At 39.4% G+C, this 18,930-nt stretch overlaps 2 protein-coding genes across 2 annotated transcripts; both read right to left on the bottom strand.

The window, feature by feature from the left end:
• Positions 1–3,741: 3,741 nt before the first annotated feature.
• LOC106088004 (uncharacterized) lies at positions 3,742–4,461 on the bottom strand. The gene is made up of 3 exons (XM_013253281.2): positions 4,230–4,461; positions 3,997–4,164; positions 3,742–3,942 (listed from the first exon to the last, which is right to left on the bottom strand). Exons 1-3 carry the CDS (start codon positions 4,317–4,319, stop codon positions 3,772–3,774), a joined length of 429 nt encoding a protein of 142 aa, XP_013108735.2. The 5' UTR covers positions 4,320–4,461; the 3' UTR covers positions 3,742–3,771.
• Positions 4,462–9,305: 4,844 nt separating this feature from the next.
• LOC131997952 (uncharacterized) lies at positions 9,306–15,260 on the bottom strand. Its single transcript, XM_059369849.1, has 4 exons — positions 15,021–15,260; positions 14,788–14,955; positions 14,586–14,733; positions 9,306–9,397 (listed from the first exon to the last, which is right to left on the bottom strand). The coding sequence occupies exons 1-4, from the start codon at positions 15,258–15,260 to the stop codon at positions 9,306–9,308; spliced, it is 648 nt and encodes a 215-aa protein (XP_059225832.1).
• Between the last annotated feature and the right edge of the window lie 3,670 nt (positions 15,261–18,930).

Genomic DNA, 18,930 nt, shown 5'->3' on the forward strand with positions numbered 1-18,930 from the left:
ATCTTTATTGGTCTACGAATTTAAGTTTGGATGTTAGGTGTACTCCATTTTTAAAATACTTTATTTTAGCCCGATAATCTCACGATGTCTGATTTAGGGGTGTTTTCGGGGGTGAGGTGGTCCCCAGACACTTGGCTCTGAAAAGAAACACCATCGTGCTCTGCTCTCAAATACCTTTTATTTAAACCCCATATTGCAATTGCTTTTGAGGGAAGTTTACAGGTTGAGGCGTCCCACAAACACATGGCCCCAAGATTGGTTATCAAATTCGTATTCTAATCTCAAATAACTTTCATTTGAGCCACATATTAGCATGTCGAAAAATTTTTATCCTCTGGGAGGTGTTTTGGGGATGGGGCGATGCCTAAAATACATGGTATTACATTTGGAAATCAATTTCGTATTCTACTTCCAAATACCTTTATTTGAGCCCCATATTGCGATGGTCAGTAAAAAATTGCTGTTTGTGCTCTATTCTCATATGTTTGAATCCCATATTCCCATTGGCCTCAAAATTGGATATCAAATTCGTTTTCTAATCTCAAATACCAAACACTTAAGCCCCTTATTGAAAAAGCCAGCAAATATGTCCGGTTTGGGGTATGGGCCCAAAAACTATGAATACCGAGCTCCACTGTCTTGAAGAGCCAAATTGTCTTGGTGAGCAATACGACTTCTCTAGACAGTTGGTCCCCAATGTTGATTTCAGATTCATGGTCTACTTCCAAATACCCTTCATTTGAGCTCCATTTTTCCATAGTCGGCTAACATGACCGGCTTGGGGGATGTTTTGGGGGATGGGCGGCCACTCAGTGAGTTGGCCTTGAAAATATAAATCGGATGCGTATTCTACTCTTAAATACCTCTTATTTGAGCCTCATATTGCAATGGTCAGTTAATACTTCCTATTTGGATGGTGTTATGGGGGTGGGATGGCCCCATAGACACTTTTCCTTTTTATTGATATCAGATTCGTGCTTTACTTCCAAAGACCTTTCATTTGAGTCCCATATTGCTATGGTCGTCAAATTGTCTTCTTTGTGGTATGTCCTCGGGTATGGGCGGCCCCCCAAGCACATGGTACCACATCTGGATATCAGATTCGTATTCTACACTCAAATACCTTTTATTTAAGCCCCTTATTGCCATGGTCAGTAAATAAGTCCTGTTTGGGGAAGGGGTTGACCCCCAGAAATTTTTCCCAAACTTGGATATCAAATTCGTATTTTACTCGCAAATACCTTTCATTTGAGTCCCATATTGCCATGGTCGGTAAATATGTCCGAATTAGGGGTGTTTTGGGGGTTGGGGTGGTCGCCCAAATACTTAGTCCGCCCGTATCCGCCAGATACGTTTTCTAAACTTAATTGCCCTTCATTTGAGTCCCATATTTCGTGATTAGATACATAATTGGTACGTTTGGGGCAGGACGCTCCCTAGGTACCCCATCCGAAATTTGAATACCAAATTTTTGTTTGTAGGTTACTGTAAGAGAGCGCAACAAATTTCGCTTAAATCGTACCACCAATCTCCGAAATATGGCGTTTCTGAAAATTAGGGTAAGGGGGAGGGTCCGCTCACACTTCAGATATCAAAAAAACATTGCTAAAAAAAACTTCTTCAATCTTATATTTTTTTAGCTAAAGATCAAACCAGAAATTTTGATCGGTTTGGTTTTACTCGGTATATATAAAAGAAATTTCGGCCCTTCTAGTTGTAAATATGGTTGTATAGATTTTTATACCTATCACCGAAGGATGGGGGTATATTCATTTTGTCATTCCGTTTGCAACACATCGAAATATCCATTTCCTACCCTATTAAGTATTGTATATATATTCTTGATCAGCGTCAAAATCTAAGGAAATTTAGACATGTCCGTCCGTCTGTCTGCTGTCTGTTGAAATCACTCTACAGTCATTAAAAATAGAGATATTGAGCTGAAACTTTGCACAGATCCTTTTTGTCCATATGAAGGTTAAGTTCGAAGATGGGCTATATCGGACTATATCTTGATATGGCCCCCATATATACTGATCCGCCGATTTAGGGTCTTAGGCCCATAAAAGCAACATTTATTATCCTTCGATATCATTCACCAATTTGGCCCAGATCGGTTCAGATTTGGATATAGCTGCCATATAGACCCATCCTCCGATTTAGGGTCTTGGGCCATAAAAGCCACACTTATTATCCGATTTTGCTGAAATTTTGGCACAGTGAGTTGTGTTATGTCCTTCAACATTTTTCTTTAATTTGGCCTAGATCGCTTCAGATTTGGATATGGCTGCCATATATACCGATCTCTCGAGTTAAGGTTTTGGGCCCATAAAAGGCACATTCATTGTCCGATTATGCTAAAATTTTAGAGAGTGAGTTGTGTTAAGCCCCTAGACATCCTTCGTCAATTTGGCCTAGATCGCTTCAGATTTGGATATAAGTGCATTATAGACTGATCTCTCGATTGAAGGTTTTGGGCCCAGCGAAGTTTAGGACAGTGCGTTGTATTAGGAAGTTGGACATCCTTCTTCAATTTGGCTCAGATCGGTTCAGATTTGAATAGAGCTGAAATATAGACCGATCTCTCGATTTAAGATTTTGGGCCCATAATAAACGTTATTATTGTCCGATGTAGCCAAAAGTTTATGATAATGAGTTAAATTAAGCCCCCCGACATACTTTCGCAATATGGCACAGATCGGTCGAGATTTCGATATAGCTGCCATATAGAGCGATCTTTCGATTTAAGGTTTTGAGCCCATAAAAGGCGCATTTATTGTCCGATTTCGCCGAAATTTAGAATAGTGAGTTGTATTAGGCCCCTAGATATCCTTCTTCAATTTGGTCCAGATCGGTTTAGATTTGAATATAGCTGTCATATAGACCGATCTCTTGATTTAAGGCTTTGGGCCCATAAAAAGCGTAATTTTTGTCCTATGTCGCCGAAATTTGGGACAGTGAGTTAAGTTTAGCCCCTCGATACACTTCTGTAATTTGGCTCAGTTCGATAAGGATTAGCATATAGCTGCCATATAGACCGATCTCTCGATTTAAGGTTTTGGGGCTATAAAAGGCGCGTTTACTGTCCGATTTCGCCGAAATTTGAGACAGAGAGTAAAGTTAAGCCCCTCGAAGTATTTATGCAATTTGGCTTAGATCTATCAAGATTTGCATTTAGCTGCCATATAGACCGATATCTGGATTTAAAGTCTTGGCCACATAAAAGGCGCATTTATAATCCGATTTCACAGAAATTTGACACAGTGACTTATGTTAGGCTTTTCGGCATCCGTGTCGTATTTGGTTCAGATCGGTTTATTTTTAGATATAGCTACTGAAAAGATCAAAATTTTGTTATACACAATTGAACGATGATTTGTACTTATTATCATTTGGTCCAAATCGAAACATTTTTCGATATAGCTGCTATGGGGCATAAGGTATGCATTTTTCACCGGAGTTTGACGAAAGGTGGTTTACATATATAGCCGAGGTGGTGGGTATCCAAAATTCGGCCCGGCCGAACTTAACGCCTTTTTACTTGTTCAATCTTAATTTTTTTTTAGCTAAAGATCAAACTCGTGGTTTTGATCGATTTGGTTACTAGATACATATATAAGAAATTTCGGCCTCTCTAGTGTTAAAGATGGTTGTATAGCTTTTTAGTTTTGTTTGTGATTTTTCTTTGTTACTACTTTCTTAATACATACTCAAAAATAAAAAAAAAAAAATCTGATGACCTTGAGCTTGATTCTACAAAATCTAATTATTTTATTTTATTCTATGAAATTCACCTGTTATTTCAAAACATACTTTATTAGGCTTCCTGACATTACGTTTATCAATAGCTACGATTGTAGTGACGCCTTTATAGCGGCCACCCACATTTGTTGGAAACTCTAAAACAGTATCAACAGTGAATTCATCATAGCGAAAAGTATGCTGCAAAAAAAAAGATCGTCTCAGTTCAATATGTTATCTTATTCGAAAACTCACTCCATAAATATTCACACATTTCCTATCACTCTCACGGATATTCTTAGTCCATATTTTATACCATAATGAAGTCTTGTCAAATAGTGATTTACACCAGTCCCGGTCGTAAAGAGTGAATGGACTAACCTGCCATGTTCCGCGTTTAAATATATAAATTTCAACAGTTATCTGCTTGAGTATTAAGAAACAGAGTAAGGATGTTTTTTCAACAAATATTTGCATATCTTCCTCACCTCAATGCGATCGGTAGGCTCCACTTCCTTCCATACGCAGGTACTATTGCCTCTGGCAGTTATCGAGCCTTTGTCGAGCACAAGCGTCATTTGATCAACACTAAAAAAATCATGAATGCCATTATTTCCCGGTATATTAGGACATTTCTCAAAAATTTCCTCGTTATAATATTCAAATATGTATTGGCCTGATTCTACGATAATTAACTGCCAGAGAAGAAGGATTGCCAAAATGTCCATGTTTTATGAACGGAACTGGATTTAAAGGCAAATATAAACTACGTCGGAGTTGGAAAAAGGTTTTTCTTTTTATATATGCAACTATGGACGGATATCAAATGAGCATGTTACCGATTGCAAGATTGTTTCTCAATAACGCCCAAATGTTGTTCGCTTTAAGTGTTTGGGAAATCGATTAAGCGAATCGTGATGGGGTTGATGGTTATGGAAGCCGTCATTATAGTTCCATACTAAATAACCTTAATATAATCTATTGCATGATTCACTGTGATACGGCCCAGTATAATACTGGCTTAACGTTTGATGATATTACTCTTGCATTTCAATACCAAACAGCAAGGGGATTGCTTGGATCAAAAATTTAATTATAACCAATAATTATACCGACCCCATGCGAGCGGATGGGGAATGTTTTGAATGCTAACATAAGCAGCGATTTGAACTGGGCGATCCGATTGAGCTCGTACAACACTGGGGCGTATCATAGTGAATCATGCAAACGATTGTATATGGAATTACAGAATATTGATATGGCATGCAAGTTTAATTATTCATCGAAACACATCTCGAAAACTAAAAGCGAACAACACATGGGAGTGCTACTGAAAAATCTTCTGATCGTTTTTATCAACTAATATCTTTTGAGGATTAATGTTTAAAGGTGAAATTTGTCTTAGGGCAGCACTTGGTTTGGTCAAGATGGAAGATATATTGGAAGATATATATATAACTTCCCGGCCGACACGGGATTACTATGAGCACTACACAGGCCGAAACTTTGAGCTCCGACTTGTGTGCTGCCCATCGTTACAACATGAAGCTTAGCTGAAAGCTACCGCAGGTTGCGGATGGTGGAAATCTCCGTTTTTATGCGGAGTAGCTGCAATTGCAGTCTGCGATTTTCGAGAGGAGATTCTCAGTGAGGAGTCAGGTGACGCTGGCTCTTTATTAAATATTGAGTGCCAATGATACTCGAGATGACAAGGTGAGTTATTGATGCCTTCAAATAACCAATGGCCAACATCAGCGTCTGCTTCCTGGTTAGGAAAAAGGACCATGATTTGCGGATATGCACCTGGAATGTCCGCACTCTTTATAGAGGAAGGTGCAGTATGCGCGCTGGCGATTGTACTAGAGAAGTACAAGGAAGTTATTACCGCCTTACAGGAAGTGTGATGGACTGGGAATGGCGTCACTACAACACCAAACGGTGACGAACTATACCATAGCTGGCATAACACGAGGCATGAATTTGGTTGTGGATTTGTGGTCAGTCGGAGAGTGGAACACCTTGTCTCCGGCTTTACTCTCGTGGAGGAGAGACTAGCCATAATTCGCATAAAAGCCAAATTCTTCAACATCAGTCTTATTCGTGCCCATACACTGATGGAAGACAAGGGCGAGCAGACCAAGGATATTTTCTACGACCGCCTAGAGAAAAAATATTTTAATGCGAAGACAGGGAAGGAACAGGGGCAAACCTCCACTAAGGAGCAGGAGGTTTGCCCCTGTTCCTTAGTGGAATGTTCATGGGCAAAGTTTGCATTTTGACAGGGAAGGAAGACATCTTTGGTTCAACAGTCGGAAAGTTTAGCCTCCTCGAGAGAACGTCCAGTTATTGATTGAGACTGATAGACTTCGCCGCGGAAAAAATCATGGTAGTTAGTATCACCAGATTTCAACATAAAAATATTAACAAAGCCACATGGCTGTCACCCGATCAAAACACGAGGAACCAAATTGATCACATTATCATAAATGGAAGCCATTCATTAGATGTGTTAGATGTACGATCGATCAGTGGAGCGAATGTAGATCCGGTTCATAACCTTGTTGCAGCAAAGATTAGCAGTCGTCTTAATGTGGCGAGAAAAGTACGATCTGACACTGCACGGAAGCTCGACATTGAAAAGCTGCAAACACAACAGATGGCAGCGGCATACTCCACTTGACTGACCCAACTGCTTGATGAAAGCACTCCTTGTTCCGATGATATAATGGCGCAGTGACAAACTATTGCCCACTCCATGGAAAATGCCGCAAAATCCGTACTTGGCTACCGGGAGCCTCCCCCAGGAAACCCATGGTACGACCAAGTGTCGAGATGCTACTGAAGCCTAGAATGCGGCTTATAGAGTAACGCGGAAAAAGGGGAGAGGAGAAACGTCTATTCGTGAGTGTGAGCGAATTGAGATGTACAGGAGTCAGAATGAAGTCCGGGAATTTTATCAAAGAATTAAACACCACACCGATGGCTTTGGTGCAGGCATATCCTCCAGCAAAGATAAAGAAGGAAATCTGGTAACTGACAAAGATAGCATGTTAAGGATATGGAAAGAACATTTTACCCAACTGCTAGTGTCCAACGTTAGCGGCGAAGAGGATACCGCAGAACTAATCAATGATGATGCTATAGAATGTTTACCTCCTAGTCAGTATGAGGTTTAAGTAGCAATGACCCGACTGAATAACAACAAGGCAGCAGGAGCCGACGGGTTACCCGCTGAACTATTTAAGACCGGATTCGACACGCTGATAAGGCGTATGCATCAGCTTGTCTGCGCAATCTGGCTAGAAGAACGCATACCCGATGATTGGAAACTCATCATACTATGTCCCGTACACAAGAAAGGAACCAAGACGGAATGCGCCAACTACAGAGGAATAAGTCTCCTCCCCATCGCATACAAGATACTCTCGAGCGTACTGTGTGAAAGATTAAAACCAAAAGTCAATGAGATAATTGGGACCTATCAATGCGGCTTTAGACCTGGTAAATCCACCCTAGACCAGATATTCACACTGCGCCAAATCCTGCAAAGGACTCGAGAAGGATCAACACCTATCATTTCTTTGTTCACTATAAATCCGCTTTCGATAACCCTTTACGTTCAAAGGTATTTCAAGCCATATCTGAGTTTGGTATCCCTGCAAAATTAATAATAAGAGAAATAATCTCTCTGAACCATTTAATACCAAACGAAGTTTCAGACAAGGAGACAGCATATCGTGTGATATCTTTAATATCCTGCTGAAGACGATAATATGAGATGCAGATGTGAATAAATATGGCACACTAATCACAAGAGAACACATGCTAGTCGCCTATGCCGACGACATCGACATCATAGGTCGGTCACCGGAAGTAGTAACCGCAGTCTTAGAAATCAAAAGAGAGTCAGTCAAAATTAGTCTGGCAGTAAATGGAGATACGACGAAATGGATGATTTCAACTCCCAAAACGCCTTGTACAACTGATCAGATAAAAAAATGGAGAAAGTTGGAAACCACAACTTTGAGACAGTCAGCAACTTCATCTACCTCGGCACCGCCGTAACCGAAAAGAGTATTGAGATAAAGCAAAGAATAATACTGGCAAACAGCTGCTACTTTGGATTAATTAGCAGTTTAGAAGCAAGGCCAACTCTCGACAGACGAAAATTGCACTATAATGGAGAATATAGGCGTCATATGAACCACGAACAGTATGACGACGATAGCATAGTTACACGCATCAAAATACAACGGCTGCGTTGGCTAGGTCATGTTGTCAGAATGGATGAAGAAGCTCCAGCAAAAAGTTTTTTGAATGCAAACACGCAAACCGGGAAGACCAAAAGACCGATGGAAAAATCAAGTGGTGGGAGACACCTCTAAACTTGGTGTCAGAGATTTTAGAATGAGCGCAAAAGATCGAGGCGCTTGGAAAGCTATTTTACGTGCGGTTAGAGGAACAAATGTTTTGTCATAGCCAGTTAAAGTAAAGTAAGGAAGAAACCATTGATGCCAATATATCATGGATGAAAAAAAATCCTTGAAATTCCTAATCCATACTTAAAAGACTGAGGGACTGCAATCCCAACTATTCAAGCAGCCAGTGAAAAATTGTTAAAGTGGATGCGAATAATGGGAACATGCAGTAATCGTGCTAAACTTCTACTGCATTGAAGACCTTAACAAGTCTCAGGGAGTTGTGTCCTCAATATGAGACTTAAGGTTTATAGAAAAGATGGGGTTAGAAGCTCACAAGACGGCTCGGGAATTGTTGTTGAAGATTTATCTGAGGAGCTATCGCTCATATGGCTTTAGCCTGGCGAAATGCTTGCCATGGGAAATATCCCTAAAATCCCCATAAAAATTAAAGAATAAGGGATGCTTCTCTCATATCAGTGAGAGCAGTTCCATTTCAAGCTCGATAAAAAGGGACCTGCTTTTTTATGCCGAGTCCGAACGTCGTGCCGCATAGCGACACCATTTGGTAGAGAAGTTTAAACATAGCAGGATACCTCATAAATGTAGCCAGAATTAGTAAGGGCATACACCACCGCTGAAAATTTTTCTGATGTTCACGCCATGGTTTTGAGCTCGGGCGTTCGGCTTCATAGGTGGTCTTAATTGTTTTCCATACCATGCCCCTATGTTAGGTCATGCTTGGTACTGTGTCCCCATCTAAGTACCGGTGTCTGTTAGGAGCGAAAGCCGGGCAATGGAATAGGTAATGCACCAACGTCTCATCATCTTCCCCGCATGCTCCACATATGCTGTCACTTGCTGCACCGATTTTGCATAAGTGATCTAGTATCGGCACAAGAATATGTGACTGTGAAGTTTTGGAAGACAACAGATGTAACTGTGATCAGAGACACAGTTACATTAGTTTCAGCCTTTCCGGAAAACACTGCGGAGATGGTCCCTCCTCGAAACAGAAAGAAAGCGGATTGGGATAAGTTTTGGCAAGCACTCAGTGATGCCCGCTGTAAGTCTAAGATAAAAGTGATACTGGGGAGGACATTGACATAAATGAACAGTTAATCACGAGACCCCTAAACATCTCGCTTAAGACCGCATGTCTAACAACCAAACCAAGGGACATACAACGACCACCAGTAATAACATACATCCCACCCAAGCATGCTCCGCTGTACCTTCTACAATACACAGAACAAACATTTATTTATGTTTATAATGTAAACTTCGAGATCTCATGGGTGTATCTTGACTTCAAATATACTCCACATTGTTACACAACTTGTCAATACCATTCGGTAGAAAGCAGTGCATATTTCAAAAAGTTAAGATTGCGCAGCCGCACAGGCACTTAGCCCAAAATGTTTTTTTTTCATTTTATTTATTTTTTGTAGGATTCGTACCCCTCTTCTTATTATTGAGTTATATGTCCGTATGGTGGGAATTGAAGGAGGGGCGAGCGCTTGAAACTTGACTTCATATAGCCATTTCAGGTGCTTCTCATACTTACTGTTTAAAGCTTTTACATGTGGAAGGAACAAGTTTTTACACTTCTGCCATATACCCTTCTTTTGAATGCTCGTACCATTATTGGGCAACACGTCAACTTAGGTGTAGGGCGAACTCTCAGCCACTTGCTAAATGTTTGAATTTTACGATCGTGCCCTACTCCTAAGACCCTTCCATGTAAACCAAAATTTTTTAAATCGAGCAATTTTGGAGGTCCTTGAGATTGTGGGCCCAAAATTTTAATGTCAAATTCCTACACTATTCTCAAATGCTTTCAATATGGGCTTTATATTGTAATAGTAAGTCTACATGTCCGTTGATGCTTTTTGGGGTATAACTCTCTGAAAGTTGAATCCATATTTCAAAGTAAGATTCATACTCTTCTTGTATAACCCTCGTTGTCATCATAGGTCATATAAAGAAAAAGGATGACCCCCAAACACTTGACGTGATATATTTATTTCAGGTTCGATCTGCCTTTTATTCGAAACAATATATTACCAGATCGCGCTACATGCCGCTGTGCGTTGTTTAGTGGCAGCGCGATCCCTCACACAACCCCCTTCTGATCATGAAATATAAGGTACACTATTTACGTCACATTGTCATTTAAAACTATCTGAATATTGCAAGCTAATCTAAGTCCATATGGATATAGAAACATACAAAAAGATAATAATTTTTATACCCACCACCATAAGATGGGGATATACTAATCTAAACATTCGGTTTGTAACACCTCGAAATGTTGATCTGCGATCCCTTAAAGTATATATATTCTGGAACCTCTCGACATTCTAATTCGATCTATCTATCGAATGCGTAAAGCTACCCTCTTGAAATTTTACACAGATACCTACTATTGATGTAGGTCGTTGGGGATTGCAAAAGGGCCATATCGGAATCCACAATTTGCATCCGATTCGGCTGTAATTTTGCACAAAGCATTCTCCTATGACCTCCAAAATCTGTGCCAAATACGGTCCAAATCGGTCTATAACCTGATATAGCTTGCACATAAACCGATTTTCCTTTTTGACTTCCTGAGCCCCTGGAAGCCACAATTTTTGTCCGATTTGGCAGAAATTTTGCAGACGGTTTTCTGTTTTAACTTTCAATAACAGTGCCGAGTACGGTCCAAATCGGTACATAACCTGATATAGCTCCCATATAAAACGATATCTCGATTTGAGTTTTTGAGCACTGGAAGCTACAATTTTCATCCGATTAGGCTTACATTTTGCACATAACGTTCGCTTGGAACTTCTAACTACTGTGTCAAGTACGTTTCAAATCGGTTTATAACCTGGTATAGCTTCCATACAAACCGATCTCTTAATATTCCTACCCCTGTCATATAGACCTGTCTCTCGATTCAATGTCTTCGGCTCATTAAAGGCGTATTTATTGTCCGATACGAAATTCTGGACAGTGAGTTGAGATAGGCAACTGAACATTCTTCCTCAATTTGGCCCAGATCGGTCCAGATTCGGATATATCTGCCAAATAGACCGATCTTTCGATTTAAGGTTTTGAGCTCATAAAAGGCGCATTTATTGTCCGATTTCACCGAAATTTGGGACAATGAGTTGTGTTAAGAAGTTCGACATCCTTCTTTAATTTGGCTCAGATCGGTCCAGATTTGGATATAGCTGCCATATAGACCGATCTATTGATTTAAGGCCTTGTGCCCATATAAGGCGTAGTTATTGTCCTATATCGCCGAAATTTGGGACAGTGAGTAAAGTTAAGCCCCTCAACATACTTCTGCAATTTGGCTCAGATCGATCAAGATTCGCATATAGCTGCCATATTAGACCGAACTCTCGATTTAAGTTTTTTTTTTTATTTAAGTCTATAGATAATAAATACCCTTACAGACTAATAACAATGTATTGGGTTGCCCAAAAAGTAATTGCGGATTTTTCATATAGTCGGCGTTGACAAATTTTTTCGCAGCTTGTGACTCTGTAATTGCATTCTTTCTTCTGTCAGTTATCAGCTGTTACTTTTAGCTTGCTTTAGAAAAAAGGTGTAAAAAAAGTATATTTGATTAAAGTTCATTCTAAGTTTTATTAAAAATGCATTTACTTTCTTTTACAAAATCCGCAATTACTTTTTGGGCAACTCAATATTTAAAAATGTATTAACCTAAGAATTTAAAAGTAATATAATTTTCCTTTTTAAACTTTCTCTATTCTCAGATAGATCTATTATATCTTTCAGTTGATTATATTGATAACATAGGTGCCGAAAAGGATCATTATTGGCATAGTCTAATAGGAACGTTAAAGAAAATTCGACTCAAAAGAAAGCAGGAATCTATTTGACCATGAATTAATTTAGTCAAAAACGTAATGTTTAGAATGGTTATACGAATTTTTAACGTAGAAAGCTTTATAAGATTTAATCGGTACTCATACCGGTAATGAACTTCTGTCCCACCCATTTCGACGGAGACAAAATAGTAGAAGTTGTTTTTGAACCGATTCTATCAAATCAGAATGAATATTGTAGTATGGATTCCATACCACTGAACCGTACTCGAGATTACTTCTAACTAGCGACGTATGTATATAAGATTTTCGTCACAGATAAATCATTAAATCATTTTCGTCACAGATAAATCATTTGTTTACAACCATTGAGATGTGTTGACGGAAGTTTAAGCGTTGATCTAGAAGAAATCCAAGGTCTTTAAAGCTATAGACTACTTCAAGTTGATTGGAACCCAAAAAGTAGCTAGTTTTAAGAGAGGTTATTCTTGAAAATGATATGTGTTTGCAATTGGAAATATTAAGTTCAATAAAGTTCTGGTTGCACCATTCGTAAAGAGTATCAAGGTCATACTGAAGATAACACTGTTCATCAGAGTCTCTCGTTGATCTGAAGATCTCTACATCATCTGCATACATCAAAATATTCGAGTGCTTTAAAGGAAAAGCGAGATCGTTTATGAACAAACAAAACAGCACAGGCCAAGGTGACTACCCTGGGGAATACCTGAAGAGACAACAATTGATTTGGAAACTGCAGTACCAAATTTAACTCTTTGAGTACGGCCAGTCAGATATGATCTGATCCACTTTAGTAAAGATGGACTGAAACCAATAAGATCTATTATTCTTAACAGAAGGTTGTGGTTGATTTTATCAAATGCTTTACTAAAATCGGTATATATAGTATCCGTTTGGTAGCGTTCCCTAAAGCCATCTTTGACCAAACAAGTAAATTCCAAAATATTTGTTATCGTCATGGGTTCGATTTCCGGAACCCATGTTGATAGGGAGACAATATAGAAGAGACTTGATGTGAAATAGTGTCAGTCAAAATTTTCTCTAATAGCTTCGGAATAGCATTCAAAATTGAAATGCCCCTGTAATTAGATACCTCATTGCGATTTCCGGCTTTAAATAACGGTCTTATATAAGATTGCTTCCACAATTCCGGCAGATATCCATGCTTTAATGAACTGTTGAAAAGTGTACAAAGGGGATACGGAAGTTCGAGAGCGCAATGCTTTAAAATGTTTGATGGAATTCCATTTGGACCGGAATTAAAAGTTATCTTCAGTGACCTTAAATTTTCAAGTACTACGTTTTCGCCTATAAAAGCTGAATTGTCGATTGTGTATGAATATGTTGCAAATAAATCATAATAATTATCTGAGTAGGTAGTGCTAAAAAAGTCAGCAAAGATGTCGGCAATGCCTGAATCGTTATCAGCTACTTTAGGTTTATACCTAAGAAAGTTCGGTAAACTATTACAACGGCGCTTTGAATTCACCAATGTGTAGAAGGATTTAGGATTTGATTTCAATTGATTTCCAATTTTATTCAAATAACTATCATACTCCAATTTCTTTTCTTTATTATATTCGCACATCTTGTTAATGAATATATCGAAAAGTCAGACGCTGACCGTTGAGCGTATAAACCTTTTTTATAATTTATTCTTCTTCAGCCTAGAAAGATTGGTTGTATTCCATGGAGGACCAGATGCGTTGCAAAAAATAGTTTTTGGGACAGATTGTTGAGAAATAAAGTCAAGTAGCACAGTATAAAAAATTGAAATCATTTCATTGATATCTTTAGATCTGAACATTTCACTCCAATGAACAAATGAGAGTAGTGAGTTCAGTTTGATGTAATCAGTTTTAGCAAAACAGTACACTTTTTCCAATTGCTACATCTCCTTTAACTTTAGAAGTGGGATAGGGTATAAGTAATTTGAGTGTCGGATGATATCTATCCTCAGGACTTTTAGGGCCATAAAAGGTGCGTTTATTATCCGATTTCGCCTAAATTTTGGACAGTGAGTTGTGTTAGACCCTTTGACATTTTTCTGCAACTTGGCCTAAATCGGTTCAGATTTGGATATAGGTGCCATATAGGCCAATATTTGGATTTAAAGTCTTGGCCACATAAAAGGCGCATTTATAATCCGATTTCACTGAAATTTGACACAGTGACTTATGTTAGGCTTTTCGACATCCGTGTCTTATATGGTTAAGATTGGTTTATTTTTAGATATAGCAATTAAAAATATCAAAATTTTGTTATGCACAATTGAACAATGATTTGTACTTATTAGTATTTGATCCAAATCGGAACATATTTCGATATAGCTGCTATGGGGCATAAAGATCAAGCACGTAATTTTGATCGGTTTGGTCTTACTTGGTACATACATATATAAGAAATTTCGGCCCTTCTAGTGGTTGTATAGCTTTTTAGTTTTGTTTGTGATTTTTCATTGTTACTACTTTCTTAATACATACTCAAAAATAAAAAAAAATCTGATGACCTTGAGCTTGATTCTACAAAATCTAATTATTTTATTTTATTCTATGAAATTCACCTGTTATTTCAAAACATACTTTATTAGGCTTCCTGACATTACGTTTATCAATAGCTACGATTGTAGTGACGCCTTTATAGCGGCCACCCACATTTGTTGGAAACTCTAAAACAGTATCAACAGTGAATTCATCATAGCGAAAAGTATGCTGCAAAAAAAAAGATCGTCTCAGTTCAATATGTTATCTTATTCGAAAACTCACTCCATAAATATTCACACATTTCCTATCACTCTCACGGATATTCTTAGTCCATATTTTATACCATAATGAAGTCTTGTCAAATAGTGATTTACACCAGTCCCGGTCGTAAAGAGTGAATGGACTAACCTGCCATGTTCCGCGTTTAAATATATAAATTTCAACAGTTATCTGCTTGAGTATTAAGAAACAGAGTAAGGATGTTTTTTCAACAAATATTTGCATATCTTCCTCACCTCAATGCGATCGGTAGGCTCCACTTCCTTCCATACGCAGGTACTATTGCCTCTGGCAGTTATCGAGCCTTTGTCGAGCACAAGCGTCATTTGATCAACACTAAAAAAATCATGAATGCCATTATTTCCCGGTATATTAGGACATTTCTCAAAAATTTCCTCGTTATAATATTCAAATATGTATTGGCCTGATTCTACGATAATTAACTGCCAGAGAAGAAGGATTGCCAAAATGTCCATGTTTTATGAACGGAACTGGATTTAAAGGCAAATATAAACTACGTCGGAGTTGGAAAAAGGTTTTTCTTTTTATATATGCAACTATGGACGGATATCAAATGAGCATGTTACCGATTGCAAGATTGTTTCTCAATAACGCCCAAATGTTGTTCGCTTTAAGTGTTTGGGAAATCGATTAAGCGAATCGTGATGGGGTTGATGGTTATGGAAGCCGTCATTATAGTTCCATACTAAATAACCTTAATATAATCTATTGCATGATTCACTGTGATACGGCCCAGTATAATACTGGCTTAACGTTTGATGATATTACTCTTGCATTTCAATACCAAACAGCAAGGGGATTGCTTGGATCAAAAATTTAATTATAACCAATAATTATACCGACCCCATGCGAGCGGATGGGGAATGTTTTGAATGCTAACATAAGCAGCGATTTGAACTGGGCGATCCGATTGAGCTCGTACAACACTGGGGCGTATCATAGTGAATCATGCAAACGATTGTATATGGAATTACAGAATATTGATATGGCATGCAAGTTTAATTATTCATCGAAACACATCTCGAAAACTAAAAGCGAACAACACATGGGAGTGCTACTGAAAAATCTTCTGATCGTTTTTATCAACTAATATCTTTTGAGGATTAATGTTTAAAGGTGAAATTTGTCTTAGGGCAGCACTTGGTTTGGTCAAGATGGAAGATATATTGGAAGATATATATATAACTTCCCGGCCGACACGGGATTACTATGAGCACTACACAGGCCGAAACTTTGAGCTCCGACTTGTGTGCTGCCCATCGTTACAACATGAAGCTTAGCTGAAAGCTACCGCAGGTTGCGGATGGTGGAAATCTCCGTTTTTATGCGGAGTAGCTGCAATTGCAGTCTGCGATTTTCGAGAGGAGATTCTCAGTGAGGAGTCAGGTGACGCTGGCTCTTTATTAAATATTGAGTGCCAATGATACTCGAGATGACAAGGTGAGTTATTGATGCCTTCAAATAACCAATGGCCAACATCAGCGTCTGCTTCCTGGTTAGGAAAAAGGACCATGATTTGCGGATATGCACCTGGAATGTCCGCACTCTTTATAGAGGAAGGTGCAGTATGCGCGCTGGCGATTGTACTAGAGAAGTACAAGGAAGTTATTACCGCCTTACAGGAAGTGTGATGGACTGGGAATGGCGTCACTACAACACCAAACGGTGACGAACTATACCATAGCTGGCATAACACGAGGCATGAATTTGGTTGTGGATTTGTGGTCAGTCGGAGAGTGGAACACCTTGTCTCCGGCTTTACTCTCGTGGAGGAGAGACTAGCCATAATTCGCATAAAAGCCAAATTCTTCAACATCAGTCTTATTCGTGCCCATACACTGATGGAAGACAAGGGCGAGCAGACCAAGGATATTTTCTACGACCGCCTAGAGAAAAAATATTTTAATGCGAAGACAGGGAAGGAACAGGGGCAAACCTCCACTAAGGAGCAGGAGGTTTGCCCCTGTTCCTTAGTGGAATGTTCATGGGCAAAGTTTGCATTTTGACAGGGAAGGAAGACATCTTTGGTTCAACAGTCGGAAAGTTTAGCCTCCTCGAGAGAACGTCCAGTTATTGATTGAGACTGATAGACTTCGCCGCGGAAAAAATCATGGTAGTTAGTATCACCAGATTTCAACATAAAAATATTAACAAAGCCACATGGCTGTCACCCGATCAAAACACGAGGAACCAAATTGATCACATTATCATAAATGGAAGCCATTCATTAGATGTGTTAGATGTACGATCGATCAGTGGAGCGAATGTAGATCCGGTTCATAACCTTGTTGCAGCAAAGATTAGCAGTCGTCTTAATGTGGCGAGAAAAGTACGATCTGACACTGCACGGAAGCTCGACATTGAAAAGCTGCAAACACAACAGATGGCAGCGGCATACTCCACTTGACTGACCCAACTGCTTGATGAAAGCACTCCTTGTTCCGATGATATAATGGCGCAGTGACAAACTATTGCCCACTCCATGGAAAATGCCGCAAAATCCGTACTTGGCTACCGGGAGCCTCCCCCAGGAAACCCATGGTACGACCAAGTGTCGAGATGCTACTGAAGCCTAGAATGCGGCTTATAGAGTAACGCGGAAAAAGGGGAGAGGAGAAACGTCTATTCGTGAGTGTGAGCGAATTGAGATGTACAGGAGTCAGAATGAAGTCCGGGAATTTTATCAAAGAATTAAACACCACACCGATGGCTTTGGTGCAGGCATATCCTCCAGCAAAGATAAAGAAGGAAATCTGGTAACTGACAAAGATAGCATGTTAAGGATATGGAAAGAACATTTTACCCAACTGCTAGTGTCCAACGTTAGCGGCGAAGAGGATACCGCAGAACTAATCAATGATGATGCTATAGAATGTTTACCTCCTAGTCAGTATGAGGTTTAAGTAGCAATGACCCGACTGAATAACAACAAGGCAGCAGGAGCCGACGGGTTACCCGCTGAACTATTTAAGACCGGATTCGACACGCTGATAAGGCGTATGCATCAGCTTGTCTGCGCAATCTGGCTAGAAGAACGCATACCCGATGATTGGAAACTCATCATACTATGTCCCGTACACAAGAAAGGAACCAAGACGGAATGCGCCAACTACAGAGGAATAAGTCTCCTCCCCATCGCATACAAGATACTCTCGAGCGTACTGTGTGAAAGATTAAAACCAAAAGTCAATGAGATAATTGGGACCTATCAATGCGGCTTTAGACCTGGTAAATCCACCCTAGACCAGATATTCACACTGCGCCAAATCCTGCAAAGGACTCGAGAAGGATCAACACCTATCATTTCTTTGTTCACTATAAATCCGCTTTCGATAACCCTTTACGTTCAAAGGTATTTCAAGCCATATCTGAGTTTGGTATCCCTGCAAAATTAATAATAAGAGAAATAATCTCTCTGAACCATTTAATACCAAACGAAGTTTCAGACAAGGAGACAGCATATCGTGTGATATCTTTAATATCCTGCTGAAGACGATAATATGAGATGCAGATGTGAATAAATATGGCACACTAATCACAAGAGAACACATGCTAGTCGCCTATGCCGACGACATCGACATCATAGGTCGGTCACCGGAAGTAGTAACCGCAGTCTTAGAAATCAAAAGAGAGTCAGTCAAAATTAGTCTGGCAGTAAATGGAGATACGACGAAATGGATGATTTCAACTCCCAAAACGCCTTGTACAACTGATCAGATAAAAAAATGGAGAAAGTTGGAAACCACAACTTTGAGACAGTCAGCAACTTCATCTACCTCGGCACCGCCGTAACCGAAAAGAGTATTGAGATAAAGCAAAGAATAATACTGGCAAACAGCTGCTACTTTGGATTAATTAGCAGTTTAGAAGCAAGGCCAACTCTCGACAGACGAAAATTGCACTATAATGGAGAATATAGGCGTCATATGAACCACGAACAGTATGACGACGATAGCATAGTTACACGCATCAAAATACAACGGCTGCGTTGGCTAGGTCATGTTGTCAGAATGGATGAAGAAGCTCCAGCAAAAAGTTTTTTGAATGCAAACACGCAAACCGGGAAGACCAAAAGACCGATGGAAAAATCAAGTGGTGGGAGACACCTCTAAACTTGGTGTCAGA

Source organism: Stomoxys calcitrans, chromosome 5, assembly GCF_963082655.1.
Source record: "Stomoxys calcitrans chromosome 5, idStoCalc2.1, whole genome shotgun sequence".
Lineage (NCBI taxonomy): Eukaryota > Metazoa > Arthropoda > Insecta > Diptera > Muscidae > Stomoxys > Stomoxys calcitrans.